The 15,285-nt window shown below is 34.5% G+C and overlaps 1 protein-coding gene across 2 annotated transcripts in view; it reads left to right on the top strand.

Annotated features, from left to right (window-relative positions):
* The window catches only part of EPHA6 (EPH receptor A6), a 959,072-nt gene that overhangs the window by 684,410 nt on the left and 259,377 nt on the right, over nucleotides 1–15,285 (top strand). For both annotated transcript variants that reach the window (XM_054481297.2, XM_063661446.1), the window contains 3 exons: nucleotides 3,660–3,768; nucleotides 7,496–7,566; nucleotides 10,593–10,718. In XM_054481297.2, coding sequence (XP_054337272.1) covers nucleotides 3,660–3,768; nucleotides 7,496–7,566; nucleotides 10,593–10,718 — 306 coding nt within the window. The remainder of the gene's footprint in view (nucleotides 1–3,659; nucleotides 3,769–7,495; nucleotides 7,567–10,592; nucleotides 10,719–15,285) is intronic.

Here is a 15,285-nt window from a genome sequence, read left to right as displayed (position 1 = left end):
CTTCCTCACATATCAAGGGAAGGGTGGGAATGTGGCTTACTCCTGACCTTTTCTTACCAGAACCATCCAGTGCAAATAATTATTCAACCCACTCACTCAAAGGACTATTTACTACCATGTAGGCTGGACACTGTATTGGTTTCCTAGGACTGTTGAAACAAATTATCACTAAGTCAGTGGCTTAAAACAATATATCACAGCTCTGGAGACCAAAAGCATGCTACCTCCAAAGGTTCTAAGGGAGACTTCTTCCTTTTCTCTTCTTGCTTCTGGTGTCTTATTCTTTGACTTGTGGCTTGCATAACTCATCTCTGCCTTTGTCTTTACATGGCCTTCTCCTCTTTGTCTTCTCCGCTTTTGTCTCTCATAAGGACACTTGTCATTGGATATGGGACAACCTGTTTAATCCAGGATAATCAAGTTTCTTAATTACACCTGCAAGTTCCTTTTTTGAGGGGAGGGGGAAAGGCTGTCACCACTCACCCCACTATGGATATCATAGTGAATATAGTTCCTGCTCTCACTGAATTTGAAATCAAATGAGAAAGACAGATTATAAAAAGTAATTTCAATAAAATGTGATGGTTTTATTGGTAGAAATCTTTTAAGGATCTTGGGGAACATCTGTCTGGGGACCTACGCAAATCCAAACAACCAGAAAAAAAAATGCTTCCCAAATGATAAGATATTCATGGAGGAGTGATTAGAAATTGACCAGATATTAAGAGTGTGGCTCATTGAAGGACTTGGAAGAAATTCAGTATGCTTAGAGAATGATAAAATGTATCTGAAGACATATGCTAGAGCCATTTGTAGACAGCTTTGATAACAAAGTTAAGGGCCTTGTAGTTTATCCTGAGATGAAGTCAGAGCTCTGTGATGGACCAACACTAATATGATAAAATGCAAAAATTATCCCTATCAGGACCAAGCTCCTGAGTGTTTTTATTTCCATATGGCAAATCTTGTTCTTTCCACTATTTTGTTGCAGCCTGTATGGGTAACACAATATCATAGTACAATTGCTCTGAAAGATTGTGACAAGAATGTTTAATTCAACATTATCATTTTACAGACATGAAATCAAGTTCAAGCAAGGCTGTGATTGTTGTAGGGTAACCAAAACCTCTAGATCTAGTTAGTTCTTCTGTTAGGAAAAATGATGGTTTGAAGTACTGGCAATTGCTTGGGCTTGGAGATCGGCAAAAAGAGGTTGGATTGCAGACTTTCCCTTGACAAGATATGTAACCTTGAGAAAGTAATATAACTGTTTAAACTAGGAATGATAATAGTACCTATCAAGACCATTGTGAAAACAATTTTGATAATGAATTGACGCTCATAGTTTCCTATTAAATAAATAATGACTGTTCTTGTTGAAGATGATAATGTTGGTGAGGTTTTTATAATCATCCCAGCCTCATAATCTATAGCATTTTACTCCCAGTAAAATAGTGTTTCATTAAATACTCTAATTAGAAAATAAGAGTATTTAACATATTTATTTTCTAATAAGAGTATTTAACATATTTTATACTCCACAGAGGAGTGTTTACAGTTCCTAAGTTTAAGAAACAATTATGCAGGAATATGCATTTTTCAAAGGGTCATAACTTAAGATTGTTATCCAATTAAAATTTTTAATTAAAACAAAGTTTATAAATGTAATAACAAGTGTGCAGAAGGAGACATATTTGTAGAATTAGCAGTTTAGTCAGTAATTATGTATGTCAAACAACACCATTTTTTATAACAAAGTAATCTGATTTTCAAAAGGTACCCAATTACAAAATCTCCCTCTGAATTTTGGACTCAACAAATTATAGCTACCTAACTACTATGAAACTTTATGCCCCTGATTCAAAATTCTTGAATTATTCTATATATTTTACAGATACAACAGTTTTTAAGTAAATAATGTTTTTTGGGTAAATGCCATCTGCTTTATCTTCAAAAAGATAATGTTTTCTGGAACAACTATTTCTTACATTTTTGTTATTCAATAACTTTCAGTGAGAAAATGTGACATTTTAGAGCACAACATTCATTCCCATGATATCAGTGCTATTTTGAAGATTAGGAGATTCAGTGAAGACCTAATAAAAAACCTTCAGTACATTTTTTATTGGATAAGGTGCAACTATTTAACTTGTCTCTGCACAGATAATGAGTGAAAAACTTAACATTGTAGTACATTGCGTGAAAATGTCTTGATTGAATCATAGTGACTAAATTCTAATTCTAAGATTTAATAAATTTCCCTTACTGAAAACTGAACATAAATGACTTCTACTCTTTTGTTTTTATTTACATTTAGATTTTTTGTAAAAGTCTCTAAAATGCTATGACTGGTTTCTTACTGACTTGACAATAGTGTTTAAGGCTTAGACATTCTGCTGTAGATATGTCATTTTTATGAGAATGCTATTACTCTGGATATGAATTCACACATAGTATACTGCATACTTAATTCCCAGAAAAAGATCTACTTCTGTGGAAGCTGTAAAATACTCAAGTTTAATGAATTATTGTGTTAAGAGATTTCTGCAGTTTGCTTCTCAGTTATACACTTTATTTGATCCAATTTTTTCCAATAACTGATGAGATTAATAGATGTTATTTATTTTCAGTAGTCAAAATAAAAAACAAGTTTAATTTAAGTTAAGGAACATTAAGAGACTGATTGATTTGGTTTTTTAGAATATTGATGATTAACTGAATTATTACTACAAGTTATAGTAAAAAAAATTGAGAAATGAGACAAAACCCTGAAAGACTGAATTCTGGTCATAGTTCTATGTGGGCTTGGGCAATTTCTTTAATTTTTCTGTGCTTCTGTTTTCTTACCTCTATTATTAAGGAATTGCCTATTCCACTCATTGAAAATTATATTTGAGTAAAGCATTATTAATACAAAAAATTAGAAGTGCTAATAAATTAATTGAAATGATATATGTTAAAAGATTCCTGGAAGATTAGTAAAACATGCAGCTCATGTGCTTTTAAGAGACAGTTTTATCAGTGAAAGAAGGAACATGTTGCTACCGTATATAATCTAGTCTTTTCTTCAAAAAAGGAAGCCTTTAAATATCATTTTTCCAATTATTGCTGATTAAACATCTAAGCACCCACTATGTATATCCTCGTGCTGTGGAGGTGAGAATCCACAATTTTAGTGTTTGAATTAAGCTCTATGAAGTATAAAGAACATCATTCTTAAAAGGAATTATACAGTAGTCTTTCTACTTTGTGAAAAGAGATGTCAAAACAGTCTATAAAGCCTGGTCTATTGGCCAGTGTTTAAGAGGAAATACAGTGAGCAATTACATAAAACAGAATTCTTTAGCCTATCTGCTGATTTAGTTTTACAGCACTTACGTAATCTTAAAATAAGGGGTACTAAGAATTCATCTACTTTATTGATCTTTTTTGAAGAAAGAGGAGAGGTTTATGTTGTGGGTTATGGCCCCAACTCTTCAGCCCTGGGTCAAAACTCATTTATTTCGGGTTTGCTTCATACGTGTCAAATACTGAAATAAAGGCCAAATATACTGGGCTTGGCATCCGTTATTGTATTTTCTAGTGTAAACTAAATTGTAAAATGGTTTTAATAGTGAAATGTCACCCAGGGAAATTTTAATATTGTATCTCTGTTTCAGCTTCTGACATGGCAGCAGAACAAGGACAGATTCTCGTGATAGCCACCGCCGCTGTTGGCGGATTCACTCTCCTCGTCATCCTCACTTTATTCTTCTTGATCACTGGGAGGTAACTGAAACATACCAGACTATTTCCAAGATTTATGAATAATCACTCTTTTTATACATTGCGTATTCAAATGCTTTTAGATATAACAAAGCACACCTGAGGTCGAGAGGGATCCCAGAAGAATCCACTCTGACAGTGAACCATCATTAGTTCTCTGTTTCAACAGGTCCCTGAATATGGAAAGATCTGAAGATGACTAAAGCTGTTTGAAAGCTATGAATGATGAATTTATAGTCAATAAGTTACTCCATGTTTTTCCTTTACTATAATCAAATTACATCATAAAAAATAATTTTCTTACAAAATATTTTAATGGAAAGTCAGAACAATTTATAGAAAAACTCTTTATAAACCTAGTGTTATAGAAATGTAACATTTTCTCAATTAAATATTGAAACTGTCTGTTAGAATTATATTAATTGGTTTTATAAATCCAATATTTCTATACTTCAAAGTAATTTGAATAAAATATAAACTAACAGTAAATTTAACATAACAAAATACCTAAATTTGAATCCTGACTAGCTGGTCCAAGTGCTTCACCTATCAGAACCTTCAGAACCACCCATCAGAACCACCCATCAGAACCAGAAGATAAAATATTCTATCTAGATATCAATAGGAGCACAAAAGACTACCTCAACAGATTTTTTATAATCTGAAACACACATCTACTGCAAAATATTGCAGTCGAAATATCACTATCATGATTTAAAACTGCAAAAAGAATGTCAGCCAAACAGTACACACCCACGTTGACTCCAGCTAAAGTACACCAACACTGCCAGAAAACATTGGTACCTCAGAAAGAGCAGAAATAATAAATAGCACCTTCAGTGAACTCAAAACACTATTTGTTTTTAAAACTCTGCTTAGGGACCAATATTTTATTAAAATTTAATCTACTTAAGATTACAGAGGTAGTTTTAATACACATATGAAAAATTGTCTACAATTTTGACAGCACACCAAAAAGTATAGAACTTGACAAGTACTTTGCATGTATCAAGTGTGAGTCCCTGACAAATATACAACTGCTATTCAGTAACAGCGTATTAGATATAGTTGTAATAAACCTCCTTTTATAGAATTTACCAAGGAAAAAAGCAGCGTGAATATTCTAATGTGGTTGAGTTAAAAATGATAACTTATTTGTGAAATTAAATGGAAAGAAAGAACTTTACAACTATGTTTACTTAAGTTTTTCATGTATATAAACAGATATAGTAATGGTCTTAGAATTAAGAGAGAGTATTTGGGGGTCTCTAGTTTTGGGAGGTGATTAGCTGATAGAATAATGCTAGCTACAGTAACAAGGGAAAAACAGACATGAAAGAATGCAGGAAATAATGATAAATTCATCTTAATACAAGCACCCATTTGGGCACAACATGTTGCCACCATCAGGCACTGTTGTCCAGCATCCTCTTAGAACCATTTTCCTTTATTTTTAGGGCTAACCTCTGACAGCTATCTGCCATCATCAGAGCTTTGATATAGCTCATCTTTTATAGAGGACAGAAAGCAAATTTTGGAATCTCTAAACCAATTAACCGTTAGGTTGAAGATAAAATGTTCAACACTGCAGCTTATCAAACAAGGCCTACAAAAACTTGAATCACTAGCCAGAATAAAGTGATTATAAAAAATAAACAAAACCCCTAAACATCCTGGTGGAGGTCTAAGTTTTCTGAGAAAGATTAAAATTATTCCCATACTATTTTGGACTATCTGGCAAAGAGAAGGATTACAAGAGAGTTATGGTTAGGGAAAGAGAAAGAGAAAGAGAGAAAGAGAGTAAGAGATGAAGGGAAGGGAAGGGGAGGGGAGGGGAGAGGAGGGGAGGGGAGGAAGGGAAGGAAGGGAGGGAGGAAAGGAAGGAGAGAAAGAGAGACAGAGAGAGAAAGTTTCAGTGAGGGTTAATGGTTTAAGTTTAAAAAAGAAAGGAAAAAAGAAAATAAAAGCATTTTGTTGTATGTAAAGTCACAATGATAATTTGGTTAAGTTAAAAAAATCAAATTGCCAGTACTTTAGCATTGCTACGTGTTTAGCAAACTTTATTAGGAAAATGTTAAATAGAAGAATAAACCTTACTGTATATTCCTTACCCTCTATAACATTAATGCTGCCCATGCATTTTGAACTGGGGTCACTGATATCTTTATAATACTCTAATTATCATGAAGTTATATACAATTTAAAGACAATCTGCTTTGGAGCCCAGAAAGTTTATTTAGTTATTAAAGTACAATGGCATTCCATTGTACTTTAAGGAGTTCTTAACTCCAAAGACACAAATTATATCATGTAACTATACTGTGAAAAAATAGGTATGATGGTTGATTTTGATTCAGAAATATTTTTGTTTTCCATTTTCAAAGTTACTTTGAAGGAGGGAGTAATTTCCTTTCTTTATTATTATACCTTAAGTTCTGGTACCTGTGCACACATATGTTTATGGAGGGAGTAATTTCTTAAATGTGATTTTATTTAACATCAGTATTGCATTATTTACAATAGAAAAAAATCCTCTGGATGTTTAAAAGAAATTTAATAATGATTCACTATATTGCAAAACTGGATACAGTTATATGTATCTTGTAGAACATAAGTTATGGCCTTATTTTTTCATAGAGTATTTCAGTAAACAATGGTTTAAATAGCACATACACATGTGGCAAAGCATTTCATTAAGGCATCAGAAAATATTTCCTTAACACATAAATATGACAAACACAAAAGAAAACATTTCAATCTTTGCAGGTGAAATAAGTATTGCCTAATAAACTTGAGAGTTGGGCTCAAATATTATCTTTATTTGGGATTCCTGGAGCAGAATAGAAATAGCACTTAAAAAGAGAATTTAATGATGAAGAAAAATTTGTGCTAAATTATTTTCAGCTTTCAGTTTCTATGTGTGCCAATTTATATTTTATTAGAAATTGCTTTAACATTCTATGCACTGAAAAGAACAATTTCAATTACATAAAATAGAAAAAAAATATTTTGAAGTATCGCTTAAGCACTTTGGTAGGGGAGCAGTCATTGGAAAATATTCTATGAAAACTGTAAGACATTTCTGAATAAATGCTCAACTTGCCATAGAATTCGAGGCAAAATTCCCGTGGAAAGACTGAATTATGTAACACAGACATACTTTGTTTAGCCATTAGAAATTTGATAAACCATCAAATCATATGGACGTTGAAGAATTTACTCATATTGAAGAAATCTTGGGAGCGTGGTTATCCAGAGGGAGACTAGAACATGCCTCTACCAAATTCCACACATTAAAAAATAAAACTGCTGAACCATCCTGCTGTTTAGCAGTGAAAATGGAAGACAGTTGTATACATTTCTGAAATTCTGACTCAAAATACTTTTTTTATTTTGACTTTTATATGACTCTAGCTATTTGACTTATGTGACTTATATTTGACTTATATGACTCTAGCTATTAATAGTCATATAAGGGATGGTTATGGCAGATTATTAAATATTTTCTAAGACTCCTGTCTTTTGAATCCATCTACTTGACAGTATTTTATTCTAGGGCTAATTTCAATGTACATAAAAAACCTTCTATAGAATATTTTCACGTTATAAAGATATTTTAAAAGTGGTCTTTATGACAAGACTTTGTTCATAGATTATATGTATTTTAATTGGTTTTGCTTTGTATCCATCATACTTCTTAAAACAAGTTTTTTTTTAATCTTTTTAAAAGATGTCAGTGGTACATAAAAGCCAAGATGAAGTCAGAAGAGAAGAGAAGAAACCACTTACAGAATGGGCATTGTAAGTAACGCAGTGACTTTCTTTCATTATTTTGTACTGTTCCAGCACTTCAGGAGTCCATTCAAACTGTATCTATTGAGTTGAGAAAAAAAGAAAAAAAAATCACTTCCAACCTTTCAGCATTAAGAATTTTCATCTGGTTTCCAGGTTTGTTGGTGAAAGTTGCACCTGCTTCTCATTAAATAACATTACCTTGTTCCCAATTCTGTTTGCTGGAAAACACAACAGACTGAATTTGCTAAAAATAATAGTTGACTGATTTTATCAAGTTATTTACCACTAACAATGGCTCTAAAACATGAGTTGGTTTTATCTAGTGGAACATTAGACATAGAAATAAATATTAGGGAATCTTTATTCCTTCTTGTAGGGACTGTCTTTTAAATATATAACAAATCAATTTACAATTCATTAATACTAAAAAAGAATATCAGCTCTTTAACTCTTAGAATATGTATGAAATCCTTGGGCTGACTACAAGGTTATATTCATTTGAGAGATCTATTCCCAAGCAACCTATAATTACCACTATAGCTGGTTTGATAATTGACAACTTCTCCTCCTCAACATCCACCTCCACCTCCACCTCCAAATTGCAAACTACTTCAGCAAGACAGTTTTTCTATTGTGAGACACTGAATTAACAAGAAAGGGATGTTCTCTAATTAACCACAGTGTAGAGATAATATGCAAGGCAACTTAACTGTTTTATCTTTTATTTCGAATTGAGCAAAAGATAATAAAGGACGTTTCAATCTGTACCACCCTCCGGGAAAGGGAAAGGATTTAAGTGAGGAACTTTTATACAGTAAGTCTGACTCTTACTGAACTGGCAGAGCTGAGAGAACTGATATCTGGCATGGGATAACATGGAAAGGCTGTAAACAGATTGCAGAAACCTGGATCCAGACACCTGGGCTGATGACTTACGCCGGGCAACCTTAAGATTCACTGCAGGGCATTTAGTACTGATATGCAGAGGGAAAAGGTGCTCCTGAGGCATTTATTATCTGTTTTCCAAGAGGCAGGTTAGCATAAACCAAACCAGATGGGCCCAGCATGAAGCGATGAAAATAACTCAAGACAGCCAAGGAGGTAGAAGAAAGTTAACCAACTGATGTTTAAGACGACGTTGATAAGTTTAAATTAGTAACCAGGTATTCAAAATTGGAATTCAGTTTGGTTGTTTATTTTCCTCTTTACTACACATATGTTTATAAGAAAAAAATGTGATGTTTACTGATCTTATTCTATAGAAATGTGTACCACCTTAAATAATTGAATAGTTTAATAGTTAAAACCACGTATGAGTTAATAAATGATGCTTGTTATCTGTGCCTAGCATAATATTATCAACATGACCACATATCTGATTAGATACCACTAATAATTAGTAGTGGCTACTAGGTTTGAGGTTATAGAACTCAGTCTGAAATCACAAATTCTACTAAGTTGTTATAAAAATATCATATGGAATATAAAATAGAGGTACAGACTATCTGTTCTCATTTTCTTCAATGTATACTTTGAGAAGTCAGGAAAAGCATGACATGCTAAAATTAGTATCAGGTCTGGGTATACCTGGAAATATACTTTTCTGGTGCTAATTTGAGAAATATTAATTTTCTCATGGTCCATATGCAGCACTAAGAAGACAGAAGACAAAATGTGTAAATGAAGGCAATGGGCATAGAAGGACTAAGGAAGCAAATTGCTGCTAATATTGGGCATTTCAGCACCTCCTCTAAACTTTATTACCTTTTGTTTGTTTGCTTTTGATTTTTTTGTTTGTTTGTTTTGCAAGGAGAGTCAAACAACAGTTAATGCTGGGTATTATATGGCTTTCAAAATCTAAGAAGCAACAAAACCAAATACCATCCACTCTGCCACAAATTTCACATTGGTCTTTTAATTCCTACTAGTTTGTATTCAATAAAAGCTCTCTGTGTGATTATTGCCTGTAAAACCATACCTAAGATATTTGGAAAAATAGAAAGATATAGAAGAAATGACCTCCTGCCTAGAGATTTAAAATGGAAAATGGAAATGAATGAGCCAGCTTGGTGGCTTGTGCCTGTAGTCCCAGCTACTCAGGAGGCGGAGGCAGGAGGATCACTTGAGCTCAAGAATTCAAGGCCAGCCTGGACAACATAGCAAGACTGCCATTTCTCTAAAAAAAGAAGAGAAATAAGTAAATGAGAAAAACAGAGGGATATTCATGGGCAGAGGCAGTCTATGACTTCTTCGGATACTCACAAATGGACATACAACCACACACTAATGTTTTCTAGCCATCCTTTCTCATCATCCTAACTGCCGGTAGGCTGTGAGTGCTCCATTCTCACCAACGAAGCTCAACAGATACACAACCAATGACCAGATTTTGCCCTTTGATTTCCGTCTTTCCCACCAGGATAGACAAGTTGATCCTATTCAGGACTATATGCAGTTAGTCCATGGAAGCTACTACATGAATACAGAAAATGGCCATTATCCCTACTGGCCTTTCTTGTTTCTATGCCATGAAGTCAGTTCTTTACTGCTTGAGGTTTTCTGGAAAAGGGGGAGACCACAGGAATAGGGCATGAGTTCGTGAAACCTACAGCCGTAGAGTACAAAGAGTCCAGGAGGAACCTAATGGGCTTCCTTGCTTTGGAGGGAGGCTTATGCCTCATTTTCCCCATTCCCCAAGCTAGAGCAGATGTGGAATGTTTTGGAAGGATAGTGAATGAGTGAGCTGATTAAACATTTTATAGAAATATGAGACATGTGTTTTCTGGAACCTGTCAGCTCACTTTCTAGAAATCCACCAGGTCATTCTACATTAACAGTGAGGTAAATAAATTTTTGACCCTCCTCGTAGTCAAAGCTTTAATATGGGCAGAGAGTGGGACAGGAAGAAAAGAGAGACTTTAAATCATTATCAAGACTGACTACTTCTGTATGTCATTTCCGGTTTTAAATGTTCACAAGATATAGAGCACTGAGATACTCAAACTAAATCAATCGTTTTGTTGTTGTTGCAGTACGCTTCCCCGGAATTAAAACTTACATTGATCCAGATACATATGAAGACCCATCCCTAGCAGTCCATGAATTTGCAAAGGAGATTGATCCCTCAAGAATTCGTATTGAGAGAGTCATTGGGGCAGGTAAATGTCAAATCTACACTTTTGAACAAAAGATTCCTTAATTTCTTTGTAACTGGTTTATCAACATACTATCTTAAATCTTGGCAGTTTTGGTCATTGAAAAGTTTTAACAAGTGAGAAGTGACGTGATCTTGTATATGTTATTTTTTTTAAGTACATTTAGTGTCCGTTTGTTTCCAAACAATGAGAACATTCACAAAAGTTACTTTTAACATTCTATAGTCTTTTTTTTATAGTAGAGATAAATTACAATGAAACTAGAGTTTTTAGGGGTTTGTCATAAGGTTATAGATTTACTTGAGCACCAACATCTATAGACATACACTATAATTATAATAGTATTTAAAATGATGACCATGAGCCTCTGCAAGACACAGAAAAGTTCTGAGAATCACCAAAGATAAAATTTGGTTCAATGTAGTTTTAGGTCATTTTAATGCAAATTAATATTTCTCCCTATGTAGAATTTTCCAGTCTTAGAACATTTTATTATTCAACTATCCTGAATAAATACAAATTTCTTGTAAATCACCCCACAGGAATTTATGCTGTACATTACTTAAGGCAGAGGCTAAGCCAATGTAACAAAGAGACTCCAGAATACAGATTTATTCCTCTTTCAGATGCTTGACCCAAGGTGAATAGTCCATGCTGGCAGAGGAGCTCTCATTCAGGGGGACTTGCAAGGCCCAAGTTCCTTCTGTTCTTGGCTCTTCCTTCCCCTAGCATGCCATCCTCCTCTAAATGACCAAAGCTGGGTCACCAGTACATCTGCCTTCCTGACTGTGAGAAGGAAAAGGAAATAGTTCTGTCTCTCTGGTTTTGCTTTTAAGGCAATCACCTGAAACTTTGAAACACGGTATTCACATTTCAATGGTCCAAATAACAATAACATGGACACACTTAATTGCTAGAGAGTTTGGAAATGGAATTGCTGACGGCTGCCATGTATGCAGCTAAAATGCATACATTTATGCAGGGGGGCTGTTTTCCTAAAATAGACAAGGGATATTGGATCTTGATGAGGAACATAGGTCTCCTCTAGATGCTGGAGATTTGTTTAATGCTTTGGAAAGAGCAGAACAGATGCAAGCATGGCCATTCCAGCCAGGTGTCATGTCTTTACAAAGGCCAAAAGAAAGCAGCTGATGATCCTCTGTTTCTTTCAAAGTCCTTTTTCCTCCAGAAGGACAAGCTACATAATTTGCAGGGCCCAGTATACCCTGAAATATACAGAATCCCTTGTTAAAAATTTATTAGTTATTTCAAGAAGATGACAACAGAGAACTAAACCAACTACAGGGCACACCTAAAATCAAGGCTCTGTGTGACTGCACAAGTTACATACTCATGAAGCTAATCCTGTTTCCCAGGTACACAGAGAAGTAGAACTACCTCAAGAATTCCAGGCACATTTGCAGAGTTCTTCCCGATTTCACTCCATTCCCTATGTACCATAGATCACCTCATCTCCTGCATGGCTGGGTCTCCCTCTGAAAGCTGCCACAAGGGCCTTTATGTTCATAATCTTTATGTTCTCAGCCAAAGAAGCTGCCTTATCAGAAAGATTAAGGACCTGAAATGGAACCAGATTCTCTGTCTTCTTCCACTGAACAAAGAGCACATCAGCAGGCATAATTGAGAAGAGTGATTGACTTATATTCATCTAGCTTTGGAGTTTGTTTTCTTAAGACAGCAAAGGGATAGAGAAGACAGGAGGTTGGATAATCTCCATTGTACATGATGTTTGGCTTTCTTCTTCTTGCACCTGAGAAAAACTGATATGTCTTTTTATACTGCCTTGTTCAATACTCACATAGATACAGGAGAAGCATTTTCTGTTTCAGCCCTTTGTGCTACAGCATAACAAAATGCCAGTGTCTGAAATCATAATGTTGAGAGATAAAATTAAGTATCTGAAGTATAAACAATAAAAAGAAATTAAATGTTTCTTTTATTTTTAGATATTTTTCAACTAAAATATAAATTTTTCTGTTAAAAAAGTATAATGGATACTGCAAAAGCAAAAAATAACTACTAAAGAGATTATTTTAATTTCATTTTTCCACCTGCTGTCCCTGAACTCTAATAAGTCATAATGGTGTTTATCTCATTTGGCAAAGACAGACTATCTAAACCATGTAGTTATTCCTATAGATTGGGGTCTCTTTTTAAATCCTTATTGATCTTTGATTGTTTCAGCTTTCAAACAATATGCTAAGGGTCCTTTTACTGTCCATATTCAGAAAAATAACAAAAATAAAACTGGTATGTGAGACAAAAGTATTATAACCTAACTTGCCTCTTTGTGCCCCTGGCCATACTGCTCTGTTAATTTATTCCTTTAGATCATTGTTATAATCCTTTTTATGCTGCTCTAATAGAATGCCTCACACGGGGTAATTTATAATGAACAGAGTTTTTAGGCTCAAGGTCCTGGTGGCTGAAGTCAAGATTGAGGGGCCACATCTGGTGAGGGTCTTCCTGCTGCATCAAGACATGGTGGAAGGCATCACATGGGTGAGGGAGAGAAAAAGGGGGCTGACTTCACCTTTTATAATGAGGCTACTGCATTAATCCAGTCATGAGGGCTGAGCCCTCATGATCTAATTACCTCTTTAAGGTCCCACCTCTAAACACGGTTGTATTAAGGATTAAGTTTCCAGTGTGTGCAGTTGAGGGGACACATTCAAACCATAGCAGTCATGTTTCTAAAACTTTACTTTTGTGAATGTGTGAAGTGTGAATGTATTCCATAGCAGCAGTGTGGACAAAACATTGCTCAAATTGAAGAAGAACCAGTCGTTATGTAACATCTGTGTACCACTGGTTACTTTCCCAATTTGTAACTATAAATACTTTCTTAGATTGTTTTGTATCCTTTATTTTCTTTCCCGGCTATTGATTGTTTCTTCTGGGACTCTATTTCTTCATCATCTTTGTCCGTTAGGTAGTCCCCTTGGAAATGTAAATTAAGTGACTTAAGTGGTAGTCTAGATGCTGGACAGAGGTGAAGTGAGGTAGAGAAGATGAGAGAGGCCAGATATCAGGTTGTGGCAATTGTCAAGTGCAGGATATTCAGGCAGAATTAAGGCATTGACAGTAGGAATGGCAAGGAGTACTTAGATTCACAGTTCATTGCTGAGGAAAAATATATGAGACCTCCGCCTCTTATAGATGCAAGACCTGCATGCAAAGCAACAGTTAAGATTACTTTTCAGATTTCTAGTTGGAAAAGCACAATATGCAATCATTAAATCTTTCTTAAATGAGTTATCAAAAATAAATGTAAAACAGTCACATTAACATTTTCACAAAAAGCATGATATCACACCTAAGCTGTGACATTTCTTACCACATTCACTGAACAATGTTTGTTAGGTGGCTAATATTTACTTGTAAAAGATAATGTGCCACTTAATCTTTTCCTATTAAATCACTATGCTCATTACAGATATATGTATTCAGGCTGTCTTCCTCAATCTTTGTCCTGAGATTTTCAACTAGTAACCATCAAAATACTGTGCAACTGAACCATAAAAATTTAATTTTTCTGTACATATATTCTTAACATTCTCCATCTTTCCCTATAAATTTCACTGGTTTTTTTTATAAGTTTTCTAGGGTACTTTTTGTGTGTGTGTATCACTATTCTATTTAATACTGGCAGCTTATCTTTGTTCATCAATAACGGCCTGAATTTCCATGAAAGTGCACATTTCCATTTAAATGAAGTGAGCAGCTCTGTTGCATAGGAGACTATCAAGATCATCTATCTCCTTTGGCTTTTTTGCATTATAAAATGAAATTCTGTGGACAGAGGACTGTAAAACAGAAATTCCCAGGTTAAAATAGCCAAGTCAGATTAGGGGAGAATCATTATTTTATACATATCTTGCAAGATATGAGAAAATGGTAAACAATTTTAATCATGGTCTTGAAAAGGTCATTGAAAGGCTGTCCCTCTTTCAGGGCACTACTAAACCTAAACCAGTATAAGAACAACTTGCCTGGCAGAGTATAATTTTGAAACAGTATTCCATTGAAAAAATGATTCTTGTGTCGCTAAGACCATAGGGCACCCTTCTTAAATTTGACCTTCCCCCTTTCCCTAGTCTTAATGGAAATACATAATATCTTCCTGTCATTCATATTCTATCCCTTTATCTATACAAAACTCATTATGGCCTCCACTATCAGCCTTCTCTTCTGGCTTAGAGTCACCAAATTTTTTCTCTTCCTAGAATAGTCCAGGAAGTTTTAACTGTTGGTTTCTCAGCAGTTATCTGCAGGTAAAAGAATGTCAGAAGGACAACAAAAAGGATATAAAAGTGAGTGTCAAGCTTAATATTTCGATTCTGTTATTCCATCTTGTTTGAAGTCACATTTCCCCTTGATGATATACAAGGCCTAATGTTCACTTCATGTGCCTCTCCTAATTCCCCTGCCACCCTCAACCCAGCAGACCTCTCTTTTCTACTCTAGAATATATTATTTTTTAGTTATCTTAAAGAAACTGTATTTTTGTTTGTCTTTTACATTTGTGTTATACACTCCTGTAGCATAA

Source organism: Pongo pygmaeus, chromosome 2 (assembly GCF_028885625.2).
Source record: "Pongo pygmaeus isolate AG05252 chromosome 2, NHGRI_mPonPyg2-v2.0_pri, whole genome shotgun sequence".
Lineage (NCBI taxonomy): Eukaryota > Metazoa > Chordata > Mammalia > Primates > Hominidae > Pongo > Pongo pygmaeus.
Note: the sequence above shows the minus strand (reverse complement) of the source record. Positions and strands in the feature narration are given on the sequence as shown.